Raw genomic sequence first — 27,040 nt, forward strand, 5'->3', positions numbered from 1 at the left:
ACCTAGACCAAGTCACTTTATCTCTGTGTACCTAATTCTTCATCTGTAACATAATGGTTAGCTACCCTCACAGGATTACTGTGAGTTTGAAAGTGATCATATGTTCAAGTGTTTTGAATAATGCCATCCATGTAGAGCATTCCATGTTACAGGGTGCTGGCACCTGGGTGACTCAGTCGGTTGAGCATCTGACTTCAGCTCGGGTCATGATCTCACATTTTGGGAGTTCAAGCCCCACATCGGGTTCACCACTGTCAGCACAGAGCCCGCTTCCGATCCTCTGTCCCCCTCTATCTGCCCCTCTCCCGCTGTGCTCTCCCCCAAAATAAATAAATATGGGCGAAAAAAAAGTACTTTTACAGAGGAAAATGCATCATAAATGGATTTAAACTTCAGCATGAATCCAACTTCATACCAAAATAAGTAACTTAGTTCTAGCCTCTTGCCATACATTTATAAAATTTACCTAGTTTACACATTTTTTTGTATGATCTAACCTTATAAATAGAGGGTTTTCATCTAGTACTCAACCAAAGAAATAGGACTCTGTTCCAAGGCTGAAGAAAATACCTGAGGAGTAATTGGGAGAGGAATATTCCTAAGAATTTTCTCTACTGGGAATGTTGAGTTTCATGGTAGGAGTTTTAGGTTGTGCTGAATTTAGGACTTGGAGCTCACAGACTCCCTGCAAAGTGAGATGTAACCCGCTTATAATTATCAATACCTGAAATGTTTCAATTTTAGATGGGAAGAGGAAAACAGATTAAGGTAAAAATAGATTTTGAAGCAGTAACCAAATAGCATTTAATGAAATAAGAGGGGAGACTCTCATACCTACTGTGTATTTAAAATAAGAGTCAGTCAGTCACTGGAGTAATGTCTACGGGAACTATAATTTGTCTGAGAGCTGAATATGAAAGCATCACACATTTGATGTGACCAAAAAGTACCTTGAAACTTTTTTTTTTTTTTTTTGGCCATTAATTCCAGTGAGTGGACTCTCATTTGTATGAAAAGCTTCCTAAGATCATACTTACTCCAAAATTTGCCAAGTAATAACTTTTAAAGGGAAACATCCTTCCAGTGTTAAACTTTGCTTAATAAATAGAAGCTGTACATATTGCTATCCTACAGTCTTCCAACAGAGAAGCAGCTACTAGCTTACTAAGCTGGTAAGAATAGGACAAGAAACTACTGGGGTTACTCAATAGCTGTTTTAACTGAACTAGAAAGACTACACAGGTGGTTCAACAGAATTTACTTGTATATTTTCCATTTTCTGTGCTATTTGAAGGCATAGGATAGCTTTGTATTAGCTTTCTACAATACTGTGTTTTAAATTTATCCAGTAAACTAAGATGCAGTACAACTTTTATACAACTTAGGAGATAAAAAAAAAAAAAAAAAATCTCCACAAGAGAATGCAACTCAGCAGGCCCTGGTATTAAAACAATTTTCCAGAATAAACAGATACGCAATTGCATTAAAAGGCAGTTTTCAAATATTTTAAGTTACACCAAGATTCCTTCCAAATATCTGCCTTGCTAAACCAATGCAATCAAATCTTATTCAGTGTTAATAGTGGGGCATGGGTTTTGATAAGTGTTTACAGTTTTACTTTATCAAAAAACTTTTAAAGTGCTATCAAGCAGCAAAATAAATTGCATTAGCTCTGTGCTCCAGGTAGAGGTGCCAATTCCTCACGTAGAGGTACAAACTGTGAAATTGCAAAAGGTACAGTTTAACAGTAAATAGTGCAGGAAGAAACAGTAACAAGTGGCCTAAATACAGAGTGGGACAGAATCAAACCAGTTATGTCTATGATTGCTCAAGTGAAACTGATATAGTTTCATTCATTCAAAATAAAGTGTGAAATTATAATTGGTGTTTAGAATCAAATTTGAAGAATTTCTTGATAAAATATCAATCTGTTCTTTTGAAATTGGAAATGAAACTATCAATTGATGGGAGAGCTAGAGACTTATTAACCCCTCCTACACAGATAAGGAAATAAGTGACAAAGTCTCTTGCACTGAAGTTATGTATTTTAACAGCTTTACATGTAATATTCATATATAAAAAACTTTAAGTGCTTTTCTCCAATTTAAAAATCTAAAGAATTCAAAAATAAGGCATTCAATATTTGAAAAAAGTACAGATTTACAAAATGTGTATTATTCTGTCATGAAAACTCCACACCAACATTATACACTTGGAAAAAAATACAAACAGGATATATTACAAATTTATGTAAGCAATAACTTAGTTCACACCATGCAATAAAAAGTACATTAATCAAGATACACAAGCTTTTGTAGGTTCTAAACTGAAGGACTTTTTTTTTCTGCAGAATCCTTAAAACCTGTGGCACTTAAAATGTGTTAGCCTTTCTACTGAGAGGTAAATTATACACAACAATGATGAAAAAAATTAACAGACCAGTTGTCTATTATGAATCATTCCAGCTTTGTTCAACAATGGCCGAAACTCTTTTCTCATATTCTCGTTTGTTTTCCTGATAAAGCTGTGCTGCCTGGCTATTGGCTGGACTGTTTGGATTCGGTTCATCCAGCAGAGACTAGATGGAAAGACAGAAAAGAAAAAAAAGATTTGCAAAGTTATTCTTTACATTAACGTGGGTTAGATATGAAGCACAGGAGTTGTACAAAACAACAAATTATTCACTAATGAAATGGCAGATAGATCTTCTGTATTTTTAGGTCTTAAATAGTTTCAGAAATGTAATCACTGTAATAACTTTCCTGATGCTAGAAAACTTAAACTTCCAAAACTCATAGTTCTCAATTGTCTTAAGACCTCTAATTTCAAGGAAATTGGAAAAGAATATTCTTCAACATACTGAAACCATTAGCCAAGAAATAGAAATAGCTGAAAACAATGTTTATAAAATGATCTGAATTAAAAAGAAATGTGATAGAAAAAGCTTTAAAAATGTCTCAAGCAAAAATTTAATTGTGATCCTATGAAATCCACATAAACTAAAATAACCCTCAGTCCACCTCTCTCCAAAACTTTCATTCAAGGTCAACTCTGAACCCACCAGAGTGTTTTGACAGATGGTTAACACTATCTTCTTCTTCTTTTTTTTTTTTAAACAATTTCTCAGATGGGATAACATATTCATACTCATGACTGCTTCTCTGCACTTGGCAGTTTCTTGAGGTCTCTATGGTTTTTATAAGCAATCCTCTTTCTCTATCTCCAAGAAGAGTTTTCTTCCTTCTCCACATCCTCTGGCTATGCTTCTTGGGCACAACTCATGCTTGACCTGTGAGAACACTTTATTTACACAAGGATCAGGAAAATGACCATGGATTTGGTCCAGTGTGGTCACTAACAAAAAAAGCAGACCAACTGTCTAAAAATCATGGGTTTTTATCCAAGCTGTGCCATTGGTTACCTGGGTGCTGGGAAGCTTAGTTTGCTCACTTGGGTCTTTAGAGTGCTCCAAAAGAAGCTGACTATATCCTGCACAATCTTGAAAAATCATGATGCATCCTAACACACACTTACCTGAATTGATGTTAAGATAGAAGATACGTCATATGTTGGACTCCATCGATTCTGAAGGATATCTAAACATATGCTGCCATCAGCATACACTGCAAAGACAACACTAAAACTGGTTACATATTAACTTTATCATACTTAACAGTTAAAGAGAAATCTTTACTACAAATAGAATGCCTGGCCCCATCAGAAGTTGTGAACATTAATTACTAAACCCTGTCTCACAGAAAAATCAGTGTTCTCCTATTTTGCACTCATCAGAAGAATTTCAGAGTTGAATCTGTTTAAATTCCCTATTTCTAAATTCCTTAAATAAAGCTCTTAAAAAAAAAAAAACTTATATATCCACCCTAAGGTAATGATATACAAAGACATACATGATATGTTAATAAGTTTCTATTTTTATTTATTATTTCTTAAAATATTTACTTATTTTGAAAGAGACAGAATCCCAAGCAGGCTCCACACTCAGCATGGAGCCTGACACAGGGCTCAATCTCATGTCTGTGAGATCATGACCTGAGCTGGTATCAATAGTCGAAGCTTAATCGACGAGGTCACCCAGATGCCCCAATAAGATTCCAAATGTGGTAAAAATTTACAATAAATTTTGTAAAGAATTTACAAAATATTTAAATTTTTTCATTTGCAATATGTGTAGTCACAAAAACATTTGTAAGACTAAATGTCAAAATGTAAGTACAGGCTATCTGTAAATCACAGGATTATAAAGGGTCTTGTTGTCTTTTACCTTTTCTTGTATTTTATGATTTATTTTTAAAACGAGTATGCATTCCTTTCATAAAAAATGAAAACCAAGTGATTAAAACGTTTTAAGTCTTTAACATTTGGGAGGTTTTTTTCCCCTCTTAAACTGTATGTGAATTAATGAACATAATTTTCTTTTTTTTTTTTTAATGTTGAGACTCCTAAGCAGGCTCCATGCCATCAGTGCAGAGCCCAACGCAGGGCTCTAACTCATGAAGTGTGAGATGAGGACCTGAGTCAAAATCAAGAGTAGGATGCTTAACCAACGGAGCCACCCAGGCACCCCAGTGAACACTTGTGAGACTACATGTCTACATGATAAACTTCCACAAGTGGAACTGCTGTCTTGATGAAGGGTAAATCCGTTTAAATGTTATACATACTGCCAAACTTTGGAAAACTTCATGGAACCAGCCAGATCACTCCACATAAAGATAAGAATAGTGAGGCTTTTTTGGGGAGAGGGGCAAATTATACATAAATGCTGTCATTTCTCAGGGTTCTAATCTCCATCCTCTTCCTTCTTGCCCTGTATACACCCTCTGGGCGATGTTATCCACTCTCATGGCGTCAATGACCATCCATGTGCTAGCTATGTCTACTTTTTAGCTTTAGATCAGATTTAACTCTCTGCTTTAAAGCAGCTTACAGTGGCTTACTATCTATCCTACAGGAACATCAAACTTGGCAAGTCTACACAACAAAACACTTAAGTATAGATTAAGTTTCAAAGGAGTAACTATTTAAAGTAATCCAAAAGTAAACTAGAAGCCACAAACATTCATCAAATGATAAATGGATAAACAAAATACAGTATATTCATAAAATGAAATCTCACTTGAAGCAATAAAAGGAAATGAAGTATGGTTAAAACATCAATGAACCCTGAAAACTATGCTAGCTGAAAGCTACAAAAAGCCCACGTGAATTATAGGATTTCATTTATATGAAATGTCCAGTACAGGCAAATACATAGAGACAGAAAATATGACTGCCTAGGGCTGGGGTGCTGGGACAAAGGAGAAGGACTGCTCGTTGTCATGGGATTTTTTTTGGGAGAGATAAAATGTTCTAAACGTGATTATGGTGATGGCTGCATAACTCAGTGAATATACTAAAATCCAATGAACTGTACAATTTAAATGAATGAATAGCATGATACATGAATGATACTTCAAATAAAGATGTTTAAAAAGTAGACCAGAAAGTTAATAAAATACTAAGGTGCCTGGGTGGTTCAGTTAAGCATCTGACTTTGGCTCAGGTCATGGTTGGGGAGTTTGAGCACACCGGGCTCCACGCTGCTGCTGTGGAGCGTGCTTGGGTCTCTCTCTCTCTCTCTCCTTCCCTCTCTGCCCCTTTCCTGCTCTATCAAAATAAATAAACTGAAAAAAAAATTCTGATAAAAGAAAAAAGGGAAACCATGTTATTAATACAAAGGGATGAGAAATAATCTAATACATGTTTCCTTAAGGTTGAAAATACTACACACCTTACACACATAGACCACCACCACCCCCTGCACATTATACAGTGTTTCCCACTTTGATTTACAGAGCCTTCTTACCACATTGTGAATTTGATTCGATAACAAGTCTAAGATAAAAGTGGAATAAATGTTAAGTGACTCCTTCTGGAATTAAGTGAACTGATGGAGAAGACCATATTTAAATGAACAAAGGTTATAAAAAAGAAAACTTAAATCTTTCATACTGTATTTATAATCCAGGAATATACATATATTTGAAATAAATAAGAGATCACAGAAGAGCAAATTTAATTATAAAGAGTCACTCAGCAATCATTTATGGAAAACAGTAATTTCTACAAGTGAAAATAGGAATAGAGAAAAAATGGAAAACTGTATTTAAAAAAGTCTTGAAAACATATGAATGTTTGACCCAATAATCCCACTTGTAAAAGCTTATATTCTATAACAATAGTATGGGTATTTGGGAAGGTTTTCAAGAATGTTCAAAGTGCTATTTAAGGGGCACCTGGGTGGCTGAGTCCCTTGAGCATCCTACTCTGGATTCTGGCTCAGGTCACAATCTCATGGTCAGGAGTTTGAGCCCCAAGTCAGGTTCTGCAATCACCAACTAGGGTGCCTGGGTGGCTCAGTTGGTTAAACATCTGACTCTTAATCTCGCTCGGTTCATTATCTCACAGTTCTTGAATTCAAGCCCTGCACTGGGCTCTGGGCTCACAGCGCAGAACCTGCTTGGGATTCTCTCACTCCCTCTTTCTCTGCCCCTCCCTCACTTTCTCTCTAAATAAATAAACTTTAAAAATAAATAAATTAAATTATAAACTGAAAATCACCAACTGGACACATTAAATAAATTATGACTCATAAAACATTCTACAGCCATTAAGAAGGATATAAAAGAAAACAGATGAACATAAGGGAAGGGAAACAAAAATAATATAAAAACAGGGAGGAGGACAAAACAGAAGAGACTCATAAATATGGAGAACAAACCGAGGGTTAATGGAGGGGTTGTGGCAGGGGGGATGGGCTAAATGGGTAAGGGGAATTAAAGGAATCCACTCCTGAAATCATTGTTGCACTATATGCTAATCTGGATGTAAATTAAAAAAATAAATAAAATTAAAAAAAAAAAGGATGTAAAAGAATAGTTAAGGTACTCACAGTACCTATATATCTATATAAAAAATTATATCACAGTATCTATAAAGAAATTATATAGAACAATCTCAGTTTTGAACAAGCACTTGCATTATTTAAAAGCTAAATTTTAAGCAACAAATTATTTTTGGTATCTTTCACATTTCTACAAATAAATAGGTATTATTTTAGGGGCACCTGGGTGGCTCAGTCAATTAAAGAGTCCAACTCTTGGTTTCAGCTCAGGTCATGATTTCACAGTTTGAAACTGGGCTCTGTGCTGACAATGCAGAGCCTGCTTGGGATTCCTTCTCTCCTGCCCCACTCCTCATGCTCTTTCTAAATATAAATAAATAAACTTAAAAAAAAAAAAAAGCACCTCTCTTAAAAAAGAATAAAAAGGATATTATTTTAAAATCAGAAGTATTAAAACAAAACAACTTTACTTGAAATTTGGAACCTTCTAAAGATTCCAGGATACAAAACCATAGCTAATACTGACATGGAAGCAACATCTAGAAGTGAGAAGTAGAAGGGAAGGCATAACAGGAAGGAAGCCACTGCCACTCTTTCCCCCCTCCCCTCATCATTTGTGAAGTGTAATAAAATGTTACTTACCATTTGGATGAAACATTTTGGATAAAAACCTAACAGTTGGTGGTTTATTTGGATACTCTTCAGAAAATTCTATTACTAGTTTAAAAGTACCTAGATAGAAAACAAACCAAAATAATTATAGTAAAGACAAGCAAAATTTTTAATCTCTTCATCAACGAATCCCCAACCCAATACTGGTGTTTTTGCACAACCACACAAAAATTAATGTCAATTTTGGCTTAGTACATAAAACACACTAAAAACACTTTGATTTACGTTAGACTGGTTACCACACAACATTGGCAAGCACTTGGGAACACACACTTTCAAGTGCTATCGGTGGGAATGTTAACTGCCATACTTTTGGAAGGCAATTTGGCCCTAGCTACCAAAGTTTAAAATGTACATTTGGGGAACTACAGCTAGTTTATTATAGCTTAGAGGGGTGTATGCCAAAGGATTGTGAGAGGGGGTAACTACCACACAACAAATGACTTAGACTGGAGGCACGGACACTAATCTGAAAGGTCTCTTCTGTCCCCATACGAATCTGTTCACTTAAATATGCCAAGAATCACTAGTGTTAGTGTAACTGCCTATTTTAGGTTACAGACCAAAGTGGTACACCTTGTAAAGCAGTATTTTATGGTAAGTACAAGCATAGGCTTTTAAAAAATTTATGCACTTCTAACAAAGTCAGTCTATTCACAGTGTACTAAGAACTCTCAATTCCAATTCCAAATTTATTATGCAGAAATAACCATTATTAGTGGTTTTGTCTTTCTAGACTTTTCTGTTTATATACTATCCAGTTTTTTATTTTGAGGAAATCTTCCCAAAGGTTGAAGAGGCATTCCAACTACAACCCTTGAGTATTTATAATACTCTGTAAATTGAGCTTTATTCCTAATGAGGTCAATAGAAGTTTAAACCATTCCAGATGTTTCTACAAGGTTCTTCCCTTAATTCATCAATGCAGTTTTAAAAAGCAAAACAAAAATCCTTTCTTCTATTTATTCTATCTTGTATTTTACCTTTACGTATTTAGTACATAACCTCTCTTTTACATTTTTTTTTTTTTTTTTTTTTGCCATTTGGACATTTGGGATTAGGTAGGTCAAAGATAAAAGCAAAATCAAATGTGTTATCTATTTCATATTCTGAATCGAGGTATTATGAAATGTACAGTTAAATGGTGAAGGCAGCCTTATATCTAATAATGTATTTTGAAAGTTTACAGTTTAATTAAAAAAAGTATAATGTAAAAATTTCAGGCTACACAAATACAGAACAGCTTTTTAAAAAAAAATTTTATGTTTATTTATTTTTGAGACAGAGAGAAACAGAGCATGAATGGGGGAGGGGCAGAGAGAGAGGGAGACACAGAATCCCAAGGAGGCTCCAGGCTCTGAGCTGTCAGCACAGAGCCCAACGCAAACCGTGAGATCATGACCTAAGCTGAAGTCGGATGCTTAACCGACTGAGCCACCCAGGTGCCCCTAGAAAACCTATTTTCAAGATTTTCCCCTACCTTATGGAGTCTCAGGACCCCTTTATACTCGTATTCCCAACCACAGCCATGTTTCCAATGGGAAGTCAACGGAATATTAAGATGGGGAGAGATACGTGTGATAGCATACCATTTTATATATTTCCACCAAAAATGAAAAATAACTTCATTTAAAAATATTGGCTCTTTAGTAACTAGCTTCCAACAATTCCCCAAGTTTTTAACATTCTGTTGTCATGAATCAGTTGGTACAAACTGCTTCCAGCATGCTACTGGATTTAACTATCAGTGTTTCTTTCTTTGTTTTTTTTTTTTTGTTAAATATTTTTTGCTTAAGCAATCTCTGTACCCAACATGTGCTCAAACTTACAACCCTGGATCAAGAGTTGCATGCTCTACTGATTGAGCCAGCCAGGTATCTCTAACTATCAGTATTTCTTATATTAGAGGATTGAACTAAAAAATTTTGGAAGTAATTTCTATGCCCAATATGGGGCTCTAACTGTTTTGACCTGGAGATCAAAAGTCACATGTTCTAATGACTGGGCCAGCCAGGCTCCCCCAACTCAGAAAAATTTTAAATATTAATTACTGTAAACTCACTACACATTAACCTAAGTATGAAACCTAAGTATGAAACCTAAGTATATGTGTAACCTACACATTAAATTAAAAATAATATTATCTCCCCCCCCCCCCCAAAGATAGTGAGAAGTATAGCACTGTTTTACAATTCTGCAAGTCTCCTTAATGATTGGCTTTAACAGAAGACAGCTGGATTTTCTTAGCTACTTCTGCAATCTGTTACAATATGCTGTTTTGGTTGAGGGATAGGAAGCAAATCAGGCTTCATAAAATCGGTAAATGAAAAAGTAGAGTATTTTCATTGTTTTTTTCAGACAGTTGTAGATATTCTTTTTTGATTACTAAAGAACTGGTAGGGTTTTAAAGGTTAATTGCAATGTAGAATCTGAAACCGTATCAATAAACGTTTTGCATCAGTTACACTAAAATCTGTTGCACAATGCATAAATCTTTTATTGATCCATAATTTTCTAGTATCATACATTAGTAACAAAAAAAATACAGACTTATACAAATGTAAATTCTGCCACATTTCATTATATACTATCAAAAAACAAATCACAATTAGGTAACCACCTACTGATCTTATCAGAGAAGTCTTGAAGTACAGTTCACTTCATCACTTTTAAGTATGTCTGCCATACAGTCAAATCTAAATTATGACAGTTCGTCTCTCAGTCATTCATTCAAGTAGAAATGCTCCATGAAGAAAAGCAGTTTATGTTGCAACTCTGACAACTGCACGTGCTTTTTTTCCAGACAATTGTCACAGAAGTGTTTTATGCATACTTCCCACCTAATCACACAGAAGATTTTAAAAATGTATACTAAAGGGTCAGAATTTTTTTTTGAGAGAGAGAGACAGAGTGGGGGGGGGTGCGGGGGAGGGGCTTAAAGGGAAGGAGGAGAAGGGAGAGGGAGACAGGAGGAGGGAGGGGGAGAGAGAAGGAAGAAGAGGAGGGGGTAGAGGAGGGGGGAGAGGAGGAGGGAGAGAGGAAGAGGGAGGCAGAGAATCTCAAGCAGGCTCCAAGCCCAGCACAGAATCCTACATGGGACTTGATCTCACAACCCTAAAATCAAGACCTGAGCCAAAATCAAGAACCGGATATGTAACAATGAGCCAGCCACTCAGGCACCCCAAGGTTCAAAATTCAATAGTATTAATATTTACTTTTTTACCAATATGTATCTTTTTTGTCATCAAGATGTTTTTAAGTGAAATTGGTAACTTTTAAAATCACAGAAGAAATTAACTTGAATTTAAATAAAGATTAAAAAAAATAATAAACAGCACATCTCTTTAAAAAAAGCCAAGAACAATGGGTTGCCTGGGTGGCTCAGTCAGTTAAGTGAATGACTCTTGATTTTGGCTCAGGTCATGATCTCAATGTTCCTGGGTTCGAGCCCCATTCTGTCAGCACAGAGCCTGCTTGGGATTCCCTCTCTGTCTCCTCCTCAATCAATAAATTACAAAGAATATGGGGTGTCTGGCTGGCTCAGCCGATGGAGCATTGCAACTCCTGATCTCAGAGTGGGGAGTTCCAGGCTCATTTTGGATGTAGAGATTACTTAAAAATTAAAATCTTTAAAATACATTTATTTCTTAAATAAATAAAAAGAATGCAATGACTGTTAGTACAGTATAGAGCCACCATCTTGATTTGTGCCAAGATGCTAAACTGCACAGGTCCACTTATAACTACTAAAGGTTTTGTACCATTAGTACTAATTTGAATAGAATAAACAAGGCAAATAGTGCCTCACTAGTGGTATGAAATTTTTTTAAATGTTTACTTATTTGAAGAATGAAAGTGAGTGAGTATGGTAAGGGCACAGAGAGAGGGAGAGAAAGAATCCCAATCTCTGTCAGCGCACAGCCCAATGCGGGGCTCAAATCTCATGAACTAAGAGATCATGAACCGAGCCGCAATTAAGAGCTGGACACTTAACTCTGGACACATACCAGACAGTTTTGATCACAAGGTATCCGTGACACAGTTTCAGGGACTTTAAGGGAGCCCTGAGAACCTCCTGATAAACTGTAAAAAGCTGAAGTCCTTAAGTCCTTTTCTTCAATTCTTTACCCCCACCCAGAGGTAACCACTGGTAAGTGTGGTATAAAACCCTTTAATACACACACACCTGCATGTATATATTTAGTAAAAATGTAATACAATATATGTTATTCTGAAACTTTTTTTGTGTCTTGAAATGTACGACCAGATCTACCTTATTCTTTAACGGGTACATAATATTCTAGAATCTAGATATATCATAATTTACTTAACCATTTCCCCTACTGGCATTCAGGTTCTCTCTTTAAAAACAGTACTGCAATCAGTGTATCTGTGCAAATTATCTTCAATGGCTTAATTCTGAAACCATTTTGATAATTAAAACAAACCTGTTCAACAATTCTTAATATCCATGCTATAATTAGGGAAAAATCTAAGGACCTGGGTCTTGGTGAAAATACTAAATTTAAGAGACAAATGATCATGCAGAATCCTATTTATGGATGTCAAATGCTAGCTAGGTGTGAAACTACTGGCAGCCATTTCTTAAAAGATTTCTTATTTTATTTTTATCAAGTCATCTCTACACCCAACATGGGGCTCAAATTTATAACCCCAAGATTGAGATTCGCATGCTTTACTGAATGAGCCAGCCAGGTGCCCCAGCTATGTGTGTTTAAGAGCAATTTCGGCTCAACACCCCATCAGCATAGATACCAATGTTAAAAAAGCACCAAGGGCGCCTGGGTGGCTCATCAGGTTAAGCATCTGACTCTTGATTTCGGCTCAGGTCACGATCTCAACAGTTCATGAGTTCGAGCCTGGCATCATGCTCCGCACTGACAGTGTGAAGCCTGCTTGGGATTCTCTCCCCCCCACCCCCGCCCCCGAAAAAAGTGCACAATTATCCTCCTTTAACCTACCAACTAGGCCTATAGTTCTACAGCCAAATACCAAAGTAACACAAAGAACTTGCAATGGATAGTGATCAAAGTGACTTGGAAAGAAAGTCCTCTGGAAACTATGACTTCTTAGCACTAGTTTTAGTATGACCTAATAATGACAGAAAATAGTTTTAAATTAGATATGCTGTTGTTACAACTTCCTGCTTAAAAAGCAGTGTCCTAATATTACAGAAAACATAATGAGAATGACTTACCATCTTCAAAGGGTGTCCCTTCTGGTCTGAAAACAAGAAGATTTCTGATTAAAAGATGTTTTCATTCTGCCTCTTCCTGATTTTTAAGAGTGAAAAGGATAAACTCAGAGAAGGAGGGGCTCATTCTAGTGATTTGTGAAGTTTTAAAGATAGTGTTGGTTCACTGTCATGTTAGCCCTAGATTTTTAGAGATATAGGCATACAGGGTAACTATTTTCAAAGTTTTCATTTTAGGCTGGTTTTAAATAAAAAAAAAAGGGGGGGTCACAACCTTAGTAGAAGAAGAATTAAGTTCATAAATACCAACCAGTGTCTTCTTAAGAGAAAAAGTCGTATTTTCAATTTACATCAGTAAGATGGAAATCACTTTTAAAGAAAACTGTAACACCAGTGTTCTGCTTCCCAGTAACGCTCTTGTTCCAAACAGCTAGACAGAACTGATGTAAACCAAGAAAGATACTTTTTTTTCTCAAATCTCTTCCCTGCCTCCATATGCCAATTTCATCTTTCATAAGCAGCACTATCAAGTTTAATTAGTTCTTTCTATTAATTAATCTAATTAATCTAATTAATTAATCTAATTAATTAATCTAATTAATTAGATTCAGGATCTCAAAGCATGTTAGTCTGAATTTAATCTCTTTCCTTTAAAAGAGCGAACTACACTCATTGTTTTCACTAGTTTTTAACATGAACTCTTACAACTCATTGCAACTCAATTGTTTATGAAGGTATTCCTTTTTAAAGTTTGAGTGTAAAACCCAAGTTTAAAAAGTATGCAAGAAAAAAGATCAAATCCAGGAAAACAAAAGAAAGCATAATAAAATTCTAAATTAAGAAGCATGTATGCAATACATATAATATATAAAACATAGACCACTTCTCAAAAGGCTCCAGTTATTTCACACCAAGGTGTGAGACATTTTTATTTAAATTCTTACCACACTCCAAGTTGTCAGTATTTTTTACTCCTAGCTTTTTTAGTTACCAAAGAATGCAACCATAAACACTTGTTGGTACACTTTGTACAAAATAATTTACCTTTGCTCATTTAGTTTCGAATGATATTTTTATCAGGTAAAACCCAAAGGGATTAGAAAGTCATAGACAGTAACACCAATGCAAATAAATTTTACATAACTACAAAAACACTTACTGGCAGGTTTTTTTTCTAATTTACTTTGCAGTTTCTGTAAGATTCCTCAGTTCCACTTCAGTCTCTTTCCCTAGCCGATACATTCGCTTTTTAAAAAGAATTATACACCTATCATTTGTTATACCTTTCCACTCACCCAAATATAACTGCATTCCACTGCATGATGTTGTTTTCAGATGGTGCGCCACTAACACCCACAGGTGGGTCCTCTTGCAATCTAGAAATCCAGAGTAGTAATTTCCAAAGTTGAACAGCTTTAAGTCACTAAGAATGCCAAACAGAACTCCTGTGGTCTGTACAATCTACTCTAATACAAACTAAATCCATCTCCTTGTTCTTGTGCCGAGGTGTAATAAACCATAGGACTTAAAAAAAAAACTTAACAGGTATATACCTATTAAATACGTCTTCAAATTATCTAAAATTCCAAAGGGCTTTGGAGTCATCCCTCCTCAAATATCAAGATTCAAAGTTAAGAAATATCTTCGAGAACTGATAAGTACAGACTGCCATCAACAACAAAAATTAAAAGCCCTGAATGCAAAAAATATTTTTACGCACCATCAATTTTGCTGCCATAAACATGCTGCGACTGTGTGAGTCCTAACCACAGCTACCTGTGCAACAGCACCCCCACCCCCCAAAAGGACCCTCAAGGCAAACACTAAATGGCTGAAAATATTTATATTCAATTTAATCAGGAAACTAGTGTTAGGCAGGAGAATAGCTATATCTCATTTGTTTCAATTAGCAACAGCCTTTAAAGAAATCAAGCTTCAATTAGATTTTTTCATCAATCCCTATTTTAAAGACCTGCAATATAGCTAAATCTATCTCTCATTATCAAGAGACTCAATACAAAGCTACCTTCCAACATGTCATAATCAAATTCTTGTAACATGAAGCCCTTGGAAAACTACCAAAGGTGCCATGTGTTCAACTCAGAATTAAACAGAAAAGTGCAGTAAGAAACCAGAGTAACAATGGAAAGGAGCTGAACTTTTATTATTTGGATTTCAATCACCGGAACGTGAAATTTGGTTTTAAGTTTCAGAAGACAACTTTTGCACCAAATAGAACACCTCCTTGTACAGACTGTCATTTCAGTAAAAAAATAAGCGAGACATTTTATATACAGACATAAATCTGTAGTGATTGTCAGGTAACATACTTTCAAATTAGTCTACATAAAAATAGTTCTTTTCAGTCAATCTGATTAAGCCACGATGACCAGAACCCTTAAAGGAATTATGCTGCTTCATGTCCACCAAAGGTAAACGGCTAAATTAGAATATATTCAATGATAAACTATCCAAAGCTCAAAACAATGGCTTCCAAATGCCTCACCTATGGCTTTCTAATGGCGAAGTTGAAAGGTTACTTCCTGAGCAGCTACTGGATATTTTGTCTCAACCAGGGCAGGTCTCCCCAGAAAATCACTTAAAAATATGCAGTGGATCTAGTGCAGTTTTCCGTTTTTTTTCCCCCGTACCTCCGAGTATCAAAGGTAAACAACTGAGAAAAAGGCACTTCTTCCTCACTAACCCAACACCTCTTAACAAAACCCTATTTTACAAAAGGAGACCCAGGGAGTATCAGGTTAGCGCCAGTCTCAAGGAAGGCATTTTTCCAGACTTTGGAGGGCTATAGATAGGGCTTTATACGCCAAGCCACAGAGCTGAGTTCCAGAAGGCACTGGCAGCCTGGGCTGCCAGCCCGAGTCCCAGGTCTCTAAGCCAGTTCTCAAGGTCCTTTCGGGCGGGCGAGGGGGAGTCGGGTTTCGGAGGATGGGTTACTAACCTCCGGACCTCGCGCTGCAGACCCCACCCTCACTGCAGAAAGAATGGGGGGGGGGGGCGCTTTTCGTCCCAACCCTGCCCCTCAGAGAAGACTGCAGGGCCATCCAGCAAAACTGATGCAACAAGCAGGGAAAAAGACTGCAAGGGTTCGCTTTTGGGGGACGAGGCACCGCAGGGTGCAGGGGCAGGGGGGGAATGAGGCTTGAGCTCTAGGGCCAGACGTCGGCAGCTGACCCAAGTGAGCAGCGGGGGCATCCTAGGATAGTCCATAGCCATCTTTTTACTTTTGGGGGAGGGGGTATCAAAATTTCTTCAATAGGAAGAGCGAGGAAGAAAGGATGGGGAGTGCGAACGGGGAATGGGCTTCCGTCGGTTCCACTGGGCCCATAGTCGGCCCTCTTAGGTTTAGGAGAGGAAGGTGTCCCGGATCCCCGCCCAGCAGCCCCACAGCCACGGGGAGGAGCCGTCCCCCAGGCCAAGGTGAGGGGCCTTACCGCTTGAAATCCCTCATGAGCCTCCTCCGCGCCGGAGTCGACATGCTCCCCAGCTGCCCCGCGGTCAGTCTGAAAGAAAAGAGTCCCGCGCAGCCCCCCCACCCCCCGGCGCGTCGGCCGAATCACTGTGGGTCACCACCGCTGCCGAGACTGCACAAACAACCCTGCAATGACGTCTCCCTCCGCCGCCTCCAGATCCCTCCGCCCTCCGCCACTACCACGGAGTGAGGGGTGTGGTAAAAGGGTACGGGGCGTATGAGAGCTCGTTGTGGGAATTTTTAGCAGGATTCTGTCCATTTTGGCTTCCTGATATAATAGATAAATTAGTTCTGTCTGATACAGAGATGTAAATTGTGGATTATGAGATCCCAAAACTGAAACGCCATTATGTTTCTCCCCCTTTCACTAGTTTAAACTGGACCGGGTGGGGACAGAAAGACGCATCCGGGGCCAGAGATTTCAGGGAAAGGAGGTGGGATGACGTAAGGTCACGTGACTGCCGGCAGCGTTGTCAACAATCCACCCCTGAGGGGGAGGGGACGAAGTATCTAGAACCACGTGTCCCTGTGACGCGATTAGAACGCATCACGTGGGAGTGTCGCCAGAATCGGAGGCTCGGTCAGATTTCTGGAGCCGGTAGTTAAATTTAAGGGGTTGAGGGCCGGGGGAGACTTTTACTAGTTTTCTCTAAGGTTTGTTTGAACAGGGACGGCGATTGTGGCCTAAGCAAAAGCTCGTTTTGCTTAACTCATTAAAACAAAGTCAGACATAATATGGATTTAAAATCCTTTGTGGTTAGTTCAACTGCTTATCAAATCTGATACATGGGGCAATGAGAGGACCTCCGCTTTTTATAATAAGTGCAGCATTGAATGCTGAGGCACACACCACGTAAAATCCCTTGGAATGCTTCCATTAGGCCACCAAATACCCTGGCACATGCATTACAATGGGGTTTCTAGGGTAGGAAATTCTGAGAACTAAAAAGTATGGTATACAGATTTTTTAAAAGTTTGCTGCACTCATTTGAGGATTTGTGTCAAACTGTGTAATAGTCCACGGATTTGGCTAAGATGGGGTACATGGAGAGGAGATCTCAAGAGAGCACTTCCAAGTGTGATTGGTTGTCAAGAAAGCCTAAAAATATGACTCAGATGTGAAGAAGAAATTTTGCAGACATGGGGGGGGGGGGGTTATAAATCTAACCTGGATAACTGGTTTCAGGTTTTGTACACCAGCAAATAAGGTGCAAATGGGCCTGAATTGTTGCCCATCGGGGAGCTCAGGAGGTGTTGATCCTTGGGGATTCTGACATTTCCCTCCCTCTAGTTCCTTTAATGCCTGGCCTCAGGGCCAATAAAGGTCTGCAGGACTCTCAGCACTGTATAACCCTTTGGGTTAATTGTTCAGCCCAAAGCAGAATGGAAGTATTGCATGAAGTTGCCAATAGTTCCATGGAACCAGAAAAGGTTAATTGCACCCACTTTCTTGCTACCTCCTTTTCTTGAAACAGTGAATTTTATCTTTTGTTTTTATAACTGCCTTGGTGATCAAGGCAGACAGGCCTAACTCTTGATAGGTTCTACTATGCATTCACACATGTGATTCTGTAAGTCAAAAGCTGAATATTGTTTGTCTTCCTGATATATAATTCTCCCCAAAGCTAAAGATGAAGACATATAGGTAGGATTACATGCAGGAAAATGCTCAGGATAAACTGCAAAAAAATCCCTGTTATGTCATTTATCTAGCAATGTATAACTGTTATGGAAATTGACAGTTTATGGAGGCTGGCAGGCCAGCAGAACCCAATGCCTAGTTCTTAAGCAATTAACGCTTATTTATTTTTGAGACAGAGAGAGACAGAGCATGAACGGGGGAGGGTCAGAGAGAGGGAGACACAGAATCTGAAACAGGCTCCAGGCTCTGAGCTGTCAGCACAGAGCCCGACGTGGGGCTCGAACTCACGGGCCGCGAGATCATGACCTGAGCCGAAGTCAGCTGCTTACCCGACTGAGCCACCCAGGCGCCCCAATTCTTAAGCAATTAAATAAGTTTTTTTTTCCTCTTTCTGTCCCCTTATATGTCAAGCAATTTTGGTATGTCTATCCAATTTTGAATTACTTGTTTTCCCAAAGAGAGCGTTTTTATTTTTTTTAACTTTTTTTTTTTTTTTAATTTATTTTTGAGACAGAGCATGAACGGGGGAGGGGAAGAGAGAGAGGGAGACACAGAATCGGAAGCAGGCTCCAGGCTCCAAGCCATCAGCCTAGAGCCCGAAGCGGGGCTCGAACCCACGGACCGCGAGATCGTGACCTAAGCCGAAGTCGGACGCTCAACCGACTGAGCCACCCAGGCGCCCCAAGAGGGCGTTTTTAAAAAGAAGGAGTACGAGTTCAAAAAAAATTCAAAAGGGGCGCTTGGGTGGCTCAGTCAGTTGGGCATCCGACTCGGCTCAGGTCATGATCTCGCAGTCCGTGAGTTTGAGCTCTGCATCAGGCTCTGTGCTGACAGCTCAGAGCCTGGAGCCTGCCTCAGATTCTCTATCTTCCTTTCTCTCTGCCCCTCTCCCTGCTCACGCTTGCTCTCCTTCAAAAATAAATTAACATTAAAAAAATTTTTTTAAGCATATGTGTTCAAGAAACGTTCTTGAACCATCTTAACTGCGTTTTAAGGATGTATGTCAATGGCTGAGGTCGAACTGAGGTCTACGCAATTTAACGTAACTAGGTAACTTAGACAACTGTAATTACACAAGACTTCCTTGGAAAGACTTGTTTTACAAGATGACTCCGCTTAATGACACCAGGTATCCTTTTAGGACCCAGCACCAGCGGCAGGTGTTCGTTGGCCCGGAGGCATCTAAGAGCTGGTCGGGCAAGCTGGCGCCTCTGTGGCCCTTCCTTAGAAGACGTGAAGACCCTGGGTGCTGTCAAAATGGGGGTCCTCCCGCTCTCAACTCAAAACCAACCTTGTGAGTTGGTCTCAATCCATAAACTTCCCACCCCACCCCACGCAAGCTTTCACTGAGCGCTTTCACCTCGCCTCATTTGCTCTTCCGGGTCGGGTGGGGGTCGGGCCGATGTTCCGGTCTTGCGCAGTAGAGCCCGGGGCGTGAGGCCAGCTGCATCGTTGCCATGGTAGTGGCCTGCCGGGATTTAGCTGGGCAGGCGAGATAAGTAGGGTCAGTGTCTAGTTGACCCGCTGGGTGTGCGCGGAACCTGGCTGGCGGCATTACAAAATGGGCTGAGACGTCGGTGGTTGACTGGATGAGGTCGACTTCGGGAAGAAGGGCGCGACACTGGTCCAGGTGTCTGGTTTGAGGAGCGGGTGGGGCTGAGGTTTTCTTGGGTCCGGTGTCTGACCTGTAGGCGACTGCAGTGTTTTGGGAACCCCCCTACCTGACGGGCGCATGACAGGAAGTGTGCGGACCCCACTCCTGATGGGTGACATGTAGTGAGGGAATCTTCAATCTTAGTGTTCATGGGAATGACCGAGAGAGCAGGAAGATCTCTAAGTTCTGGTGAGGCTGGAGCCCCACAAGGACACCCTACTGTCTGCAGGTGGCAGAGTCCCAAAGACAAACAAGAGTCTGTGGAAAAGATTAATATTTTTTTATGTTTAGGTATTTTAAAATACGGGTTTATTGTGGAAATGCATTGCGCAGCTTGAATAAATAAAAGTACAAATGCTTAACATTTTCTTTCTTTCTTTTTATGAAGAAGAATCCAGGTTTGAAAATGGAAATGTATGAAACTCTCGGAAAAGTGGGAGAGGGAAGTTATGGAACAGTCATGAAATGTAAACATAAGGATACTGGGCAGATAGTGGCCATTAAGGTATTTTATGAGAAACCAGAAAAATCTGTCAACAAAATTGCAACGAGAGAAATAAAGTTTTTAAAGGTTTGTTTCTTTTACCTTGGTTGCTTTAAGTCAAAGAGGAATTGTTATATAGTAAAAAATTATAAAAGGAATATTTTATTTAACACATATATTAAGACATATAGTAGGCATAAAATGTGGTACCCTACCTTATTGTGTGTATTCTGAAATTTTATAGCAATACAAGATATATATGCTTATGTATAATGTAACAAAAGTTATGCCAAATGTGGTGAAATGTTTGTTCAGAAATATGCAGGTATAATAATTAGTAAAAATATCTGCTTTGTGAAAGGCATTTTGCCAGATGCTGAGATTATAATGCAGTACCTCCTTTTCAGAACTTTTTACTGTTTAATCAGAAAGATGGGAGCGCACTTGAAAACCATACTGAATAGAAAGTGGCTTATAATAAAGGCCAGTTGGGTAGAGAAATTTTCTTGGAGGAAATAGAACATGAATTTGGCCTTAAAGCATGTACAGAATTTAGGCAGGGGAGAGAAACTAATTTATTCCACATTAGGAAACAACATAAACTCAGAGATGCCCAAGTAGTTCTGAGGAGAGACCAGAGACTTTTGCCTGTAGAGTTTTTTTGTAAAGAAGTAGAAAGAGGTGATATTAGAGAAGTAAACAGGAGTTAGGTTTTAAAGTCTTGTCTTTTTAAAAATTATTTAAATGTTTATTTATTTTGAGAGAGAGCGAGGGAAGGGCAGAGAGAGAGAGAGAGAGAGAGAGAATCCCAAGCAGGCTCCACACTCAGCACAGAGCCTGATGCAGGGCTCCATCTCACAACCATGAGATCATGACCTGGGCCAGTATCAAGAGTTGGACACTCAATCCACTGAGCCATCCAGGTGCCCCAAGTCTTTTCTTAAATGGACAAAACTTGGGGCGCCTGGGTGGCTCAGTCGGTTAAGTGTCCGACTTTGGCTCAGGTCATGATCTCGTGGTCCGTGAGTTCGAGCCCCACGTCGGGCTCTGTGCTGACAGCTCAGAGCCTGGAGTCTGCTTCAGATTCTGTCTCCCTCTCTCTGACCCTCTCCCGTGCATGCTCTGTCTCTCTCTGTCTCAAAACAAAACAAAACAAACCAAACAAAAAACCCCACCAAAACATTAAAAAAAAAAAAAACAACTGATGTCATTTCACACACACAAAAAAAGGACAAAACTTGATTTTGTAAGAGGTGGAATATTTTGAATTCAAAATAATTAATCTAGCACTATTTTTTAGAATAGATTGGAAGACTGAGTAAAAATAGCGAGATCTCATAAATTTAATTCAAGAATCCTGGTAAATATCATGAGAGCCCTTGCTGGATTGCAGCAATTTGAATTTAAAGTGAGAAAAGTAAAGTTAAAATAGAATACATTTCAAAAAGAAAAGACATGAAAGGATGTAGAAGGAAACAAAGGGAGGAGAAAAAAAGAATTGAAGTTCAGTGACTGTTATCATTGATGGAAATATGAAAGACCCAAAAAAGAAATGGTCTGGGAAGTAGTTCACTTTTAGAAATGTTGAATTTGAGGTGACAGGAATATATTTAAGTAAAAATGACTAGTGTGCTTTTAGAGATGGGGGCAGAAGATAGAATTTTGTGTGGGTATGACAGGTCAACCCAGGGGGAAGAACTCAGGAGTGTGAAGAAAGGAGGATTATCATTCTTTGGGGATTGGGTACAAAACTAGTGATTAAAAAAATTTTAAATCTACATATTTTATTTATTGGAATTTGTCTAGATGTTTTAAGGTTTATGACTTTCACAACATAGTCTATTGGCTTATTTTTTTTTCAAAAAATTTTTTATTCATTGGCTTATTTCTTACAGAAGTTTTTGTTTGATCTAATCCAACAAGAGAGAGTTCTTGGATTATTTCACATTTTTAGTCTAAAAAGATTGCCATAGTGATTTATTTATTTGAATTAAATTTTTATCTTCTAGAATTTTGTTGAATAAATTACAGTTAGAATAATTCGTGATAATATCTGTAGAAAAGTTATCTGATTATGAAGGAAGACAAAAGTAAACAATTTGAAAAGTGACATTGGAGCATTTATAGGAGTTTCATGGTTTATCTGAGAAAACACCTGATTCCTTACCCTGGGTGGATCTTCCATGGTGCTTATTAATTCACATTAACTCTTTGTTGCTTTTGCCTTTAAAATAAAGACTGGACAGGGAAACAGTAATTTTCCTTAGTTGAAGGGTTAGTAGAGTAGTGTCCAAAACTAGTCAATTGTTCTTGATACTGCCAGCATGCTGTCACTGCAGCATTTTGGCATCTTGCCAATCAGGGAAATTGGGAACAAAAATAGGAAGGGAATCTGGCATTATATTCTGGCATGTTTTTCTCTTGGTCATATTTTAAGGACTTAGGTCTTAGTACAGATAAGTCGAAAAATTGATATTGTGCCATTAGAATAAAGGCAAATATTTTTTCATAAAAGCATAGTTTTCTAATGAATCTAACATTGAAAATATACATCTCAATTAAATTTTTTTAAGTTTATTTATTTATTTTGAAAGAGAGCAAGCGTGAGCAGGGAAGGGCAGAGAGAGAGAGGGAGAGAGAGAATCAGAAGGAGTCTCCATGCACTGTCAGCACAGAGCACGATGTGGAACTAGATCTCATGAAACTGAGATCATGACCTGAGAAATCAAGAGTCTGCTCAGGAGCTCCTGTACCTCTCAGTTTTTAGCGAAATGAATAAATGTTTTTGGTAATTTGAAAATGTTAAATATTTGAGAATATTTGGTAATAATTCAGCATGTTAAAAACTAAAATAAGCAGCATAAAATATGGAGCCTGATTTGTTTTCTAGGCTGGTACATGCCATTTTTACTCTTTGGAAGTTATTTTAACAGTGTTACTAGTTTAAAAAGATGTTTTATTGCTTAGTAGAATACTACAGACAGTGAACAAAAAGGTATCCACAAACAATGGTATATTTTTATAAAGTTCCTATAGCTATAAATTGTTTTTTCACATATCTGAAAGGGTTCTAGATATTTTGATGCTCTTGTTATAGTATTATTAATTTATACTGTCCACTTGGAACTTATGTTTACTTTTGAGACTTTAGGATCAAACTAATAAAATAATTTCTTAAAATTCATATCATGTACTGAATGGCACTGAAATCCATGCTCGCTTGAAAATGTAAGAACATTTTATTAAAAAAAAATTTTTTTAGGGGCGCCTGGGTGGCTCAGTCGGTTAAGCGGCCGATTTCGGCTCAGGTCATGATCTCGCAGTCCGTGAGTTCGAGCCCCGTGTCGGGCTCTGTGCTGACAGCTCAGAGCCTGGAGCCTGTTTCAGATTCTGTGTCTCCCTCTCTCTGACCCTCCCCCGTTCATGCTCTGTCTCTCTCTGTCTCAAAAACAAATAAACGTTAAAAAAATTAAAAAAAAAAATTTTTTTTAATGTTTATTCTTGAGACACACACACACACACATACACACACACACACACATACACACACACACACACAGAGCAGGGGAGGGACAGAGAGAGAGGGAGACACAGAATCCGGAGCAGGCTCCAGGCTCTGAGCTGTCAGCACAGAGCCCAATGCAGGGTTCGAACTCACAAACTGTGAGATCATGACCTGAGCTGAAGTCATATGCTTAACCAACTGAGCCACCCAGGCGCCCAAAGATGTAAGAACATTTTAAATTTCAGATATTAAATTTAACTATAAACCAGGTTAAAGGATAATACCAAGTTGTATTATAGTACACTAACCAAGTGATTTTAGTAAGCAATCAAATGCCAACCTCAAGTAAGGCAGTACATTTCCCCTTGTTTTATATGTATTAATTATGAAATAGTTTAGAATTTTTTTTAAGTTTATTTTTTGAGTAATCTGTACACCTAACGTGGGGCTCAAACTCAAGACTGCGAGATCAAGAGTTGCATATTTTTCCAACTGAAGCAGACAGGTGCCCCAAGTTTAGCATTTTAGAAAATAGGAACGTAAGCAAATAAGTTGAAAATTTTCTATTGAAATGCATGGAGTAAAAGAAGCTAAGAATATTTTTGCTTTTTAAAATTACATAGATCTTGGGGCACCTGGGTAGCTCAGCTGTTTAAACATCTGACTCTTGATTTCAGCTATGGTCATGATTTCATAGTTTGTGGGATCAATCCCTGCTGACAGCACAGAGCCTGCTTGGGATTCTGTCTCTCCCTCCCTTTCTGCCCATCCCTTACATGTATGCATGTTCTTTCTCAAAATAAATAAACTTTAAAATTATATAAGTGTTATATGTACAAATTATTGTGCACATAATAATTTATTAAAAATCTGTTTCTTTTGTCAATAGCAATTTCATCATGAAAATCTGGTCAATCTGACTGAAGTTTTTAGACAGAAAAAGAAAATTCATTTGGTGTTTGAATTTATTGACCACACAGTATTAGATGAGTTACAACATTATTGTCACGGACTGGAGAGTAAACGACTTAGAAAATACCTGTTCCAGATCCTTCGGGCAATTGAATATCTTCACAATAATAATGTAAGTGCTTCAGAGTAAGCCAAACTATAGGCTGTATATGAATCATAAATGCCCTTTATGAAGATTTAAAATTTATTTTCCTGTACAATATTAATTGAATTGGGGTCACTACCTTAAAATTTAGTTACAGAATTGTAAAACATATTGACTACACAGTAAAAAAGCTATAACTATAACAATAGGGCAAACCAAGTTGGAATACTAAAGTATCAGTAATTTCATAAGGAAGAATCAACAGTCAATTGGGACACCTTTTATTGTGGAAAGTACGTTAAAATGTTGGGCTGGCTCAAATGAAGGGATGTTTGGAGATAGGAACTGGAAACTAGGACAGTGTAATGGCAAATGAATGTCAATACCTTTAGGGAAAGAAAGAAAAAATAAAGTGGCTAAGAGGTATGGAGCCTTGTTTAACATGAAAAAAGTAAGACAGGAAAGAAGATCAATTGTTCTGATTTAAAATTTTTTTTTAACTTTTATTTATTATTGAGAGAGAGAGACAGAGCATGAGTGGGGGAGGGGCAGAGAGAGAGGGAAACACAGAATCTGAAGCAGGCTCCAGGCTCTGAGCTGTCAGCACAGAGCCTGATGTGGCGCTCGAACTCACAGACCATGGGATCATAACCCGAGCTGAAGTAGGACGTTTAACTGACTGGGCCATCCAGGCACCCCTCACTTGTTCTGATTTTTAATGTTGCCTTTAGCATTGCCGAGTAAGTGTTTAGCTCAGCAGGTTTTGTTGTTGTTGATCTATTTATTTTGAGATAGACAGAGATAGCACAAGCAGGGGAAGGGCAGAGAGAGAGGGAGAGAGAGAGAATCCCAACTAGGCTCGACAAGTGTCAGCACAGAGCCCAATGTGGGATTGATCTCACAAACCCTGAGATCACAACCTGAGCCGAAACCAAGAGTCTGACACTCAACTGACTGAGCCACCCAGGAGCCCTGGGCTCAGCAGGTTTTTGTGGAGTTTTTTGTTCCCAACTTGAGCTCTACTTTCTGGAAAGTTAGATAGATATATTCAGTAAGAGTAGTTTCATTAGTAAATAGTTTTATTAGTAAATGATATAGCATCTATATATCCTAGGCTTTCTTGGATATCTTAATTTCTAATTATCTGTCTTGCTAATAGTGTATTTCACTTTATGGTTTTGAAAAATGTGGTTGTGGGGCGCCTGGGTGGCTCAGTCGGTTAAGCGTCCAACTTCAGCTCAGGTCACGATCTCGCGGTCCGTGAGTTCGAGCCCCGCATCGGGCTCTCGGCTGATGGCTCAGAGCCTGGAGCCTGCTTCCGATTCTGTGTCTCCCTCTCTCTTTGCCCCTCCCCCGTTCATGCTCTGTCTCTCTCTGTCTCAAAAATAAATAAATGTTAAAAAAAAATTAAAAAAAAGAAAAATGTGGTTGTGATAGCAACTAGAATTCAGATTGTAATTTCCTTGCCAGCTGGATCCTTGGGAAGGCAGTATAATGTAATAGTTAAGAGCATAGTCTGTGGAATCAGACTATCCTAGGTTTTTCTGCTATGGATAACAACACAACTTGTGCAGTTCACAACTCACTGCAGTAGTGCACAGTGACAGGTGGCAGCACCATTACTCTCTGGTCCCAGGAAAGTTATCTAACCTCTCTGAGTCTCATCCTCCTCATCTATAAAATGATACTGTAGGGGTGCCTGGGTGGCTCTGTCGGTTGAGTGTCCGGCTTCGGCTCAGGTCATGATCTCACAGTTCGTGGGTTCGGGCCCCACATCGGGCTCTGTGCTGACAGCTGGGAGCCTGGATCCTGCTTTGGATTCTGTGTCTCCCTCTCTCTCTACCTTTCCCCCATTCACACACTGTCTCTGTGTCTCTCAAAAATGAATAAACGTTAAAAAAAATTTAAAAAAAAAATAAAAAAATAAAAATAAAATGATACTATAGTAGTACATCACAGATTTTTTGTAAAGGTTGACATTAGGTAGTATGTATAAAGTATTGAGCACTGTGTCAAGCATACTTTAAGCGCTTAATAAGTACTGCTGGTAAGGAGTCAGGAATAGTTGTGTTATCTGTGTACCTATAGTGCCTTATCTATTTAAAATGTTTCTTGTGGGGCGCCTGGGTGGCTCAGTTGGTTAAGCGTCCAACTTCAACTCAGGTCACGATTTCACAGTCCGTGAGTTCGAGCCCCGTGTCGGGCTCTGGGCTGAGGGCTCAGAGCCTGGAGCCTGCTTCCGATTCTGTCTCCCTCTCTCTCTGCCCCTCCCCCGTTCATGCTCTGTTTCTCTCTGTCTCAAAAATAAATAAACGTTAAAAAAAATTTAAAAATAAATAAATAAATAAATAAATAAATAAAATGTTTCTTGAATTAAGGGAGAGACCACTATGTGCTATACTCTGTGTAGAGGACTT

At 38.5% G+C, this 27,040-nt stretch overlaps 2 protein-coding genes across 11 annotated transcripts in view; one reads left to right on the plus strand and one right to left on the minus strand.

The window, feature by feature from the left end:
- Positions 1-1,246: 1,246 nt before the first annotated feature.
- UBE2B (ubiquitin conjugating enzyme E2 B) lies at positions 1,247-16,420 on the minus strand. The gene is made up of 6 exons (XM_060636124.2): positions 16,244-16,420; positions 14,087-14,167; positions 12,795-12,820; positions 7,547-7,636; positions 3,535-3,623; positions 1,247-2,578 (listed from the first exon to the last, which is right to left on the minus strand). The coding sequence occupies exons 1-6, from the start codon at positions 16,285-16,287 to the stop codon at positions 2,450-2,452; spliced, it is 459 nt and encodes a 152-aa protein (XP_060492107.1). The 5' UTR covers positions 16,288-16,420; the 3' UTR covers positions 1,247-2,449.
- A 2,131-nt stretch (positions 16,421-18,551) lies between these two features.
- CDKL3 (cyclin dependent kinase like 3) overlaps positions 18,552-27,040 on the plus strand; it is a 99,282-nt gene continuing 90,793 nt past the window's right edge. For 5 of the 10 annotated variants that reach the window (XR_009611119.2, XR_009611118.2, XR_009611113.2 and 2 more), the window contains exons 1-3: positions 19,330-19,427; positions 19,966-20,148; positions 24,456-24,650. Coding sequence is in view for 2 of the 10 variants with exons in the window: in XM_060636128.2 (XP_060492111.2) it covers positions 19,984-20,148; positions 24,456-24,650 (360 nt within the window). In the remaining 8 variants the exon portion in view is untranslated. The other 5 variants (XR_009611115.3, XR_009611120.2, XR_009611117.3 and 2 more) reach the window with 5 other exon arrangements.

Source organism: Panthera onca, chromosome A1, assembly GCF_046562875.1.
Source record: "Panthera onca isolate mPanOnc1 chromosome A1, mPanOnc1 haplotype 2, whole genome shotgun sequence".
Taxonomy (NCBI): domain Eukaryota; kingdom Metazoa; phylum Chordata; class Mammalia; order Carnivora; family Felidae; genus Panthera; species Panthera onca.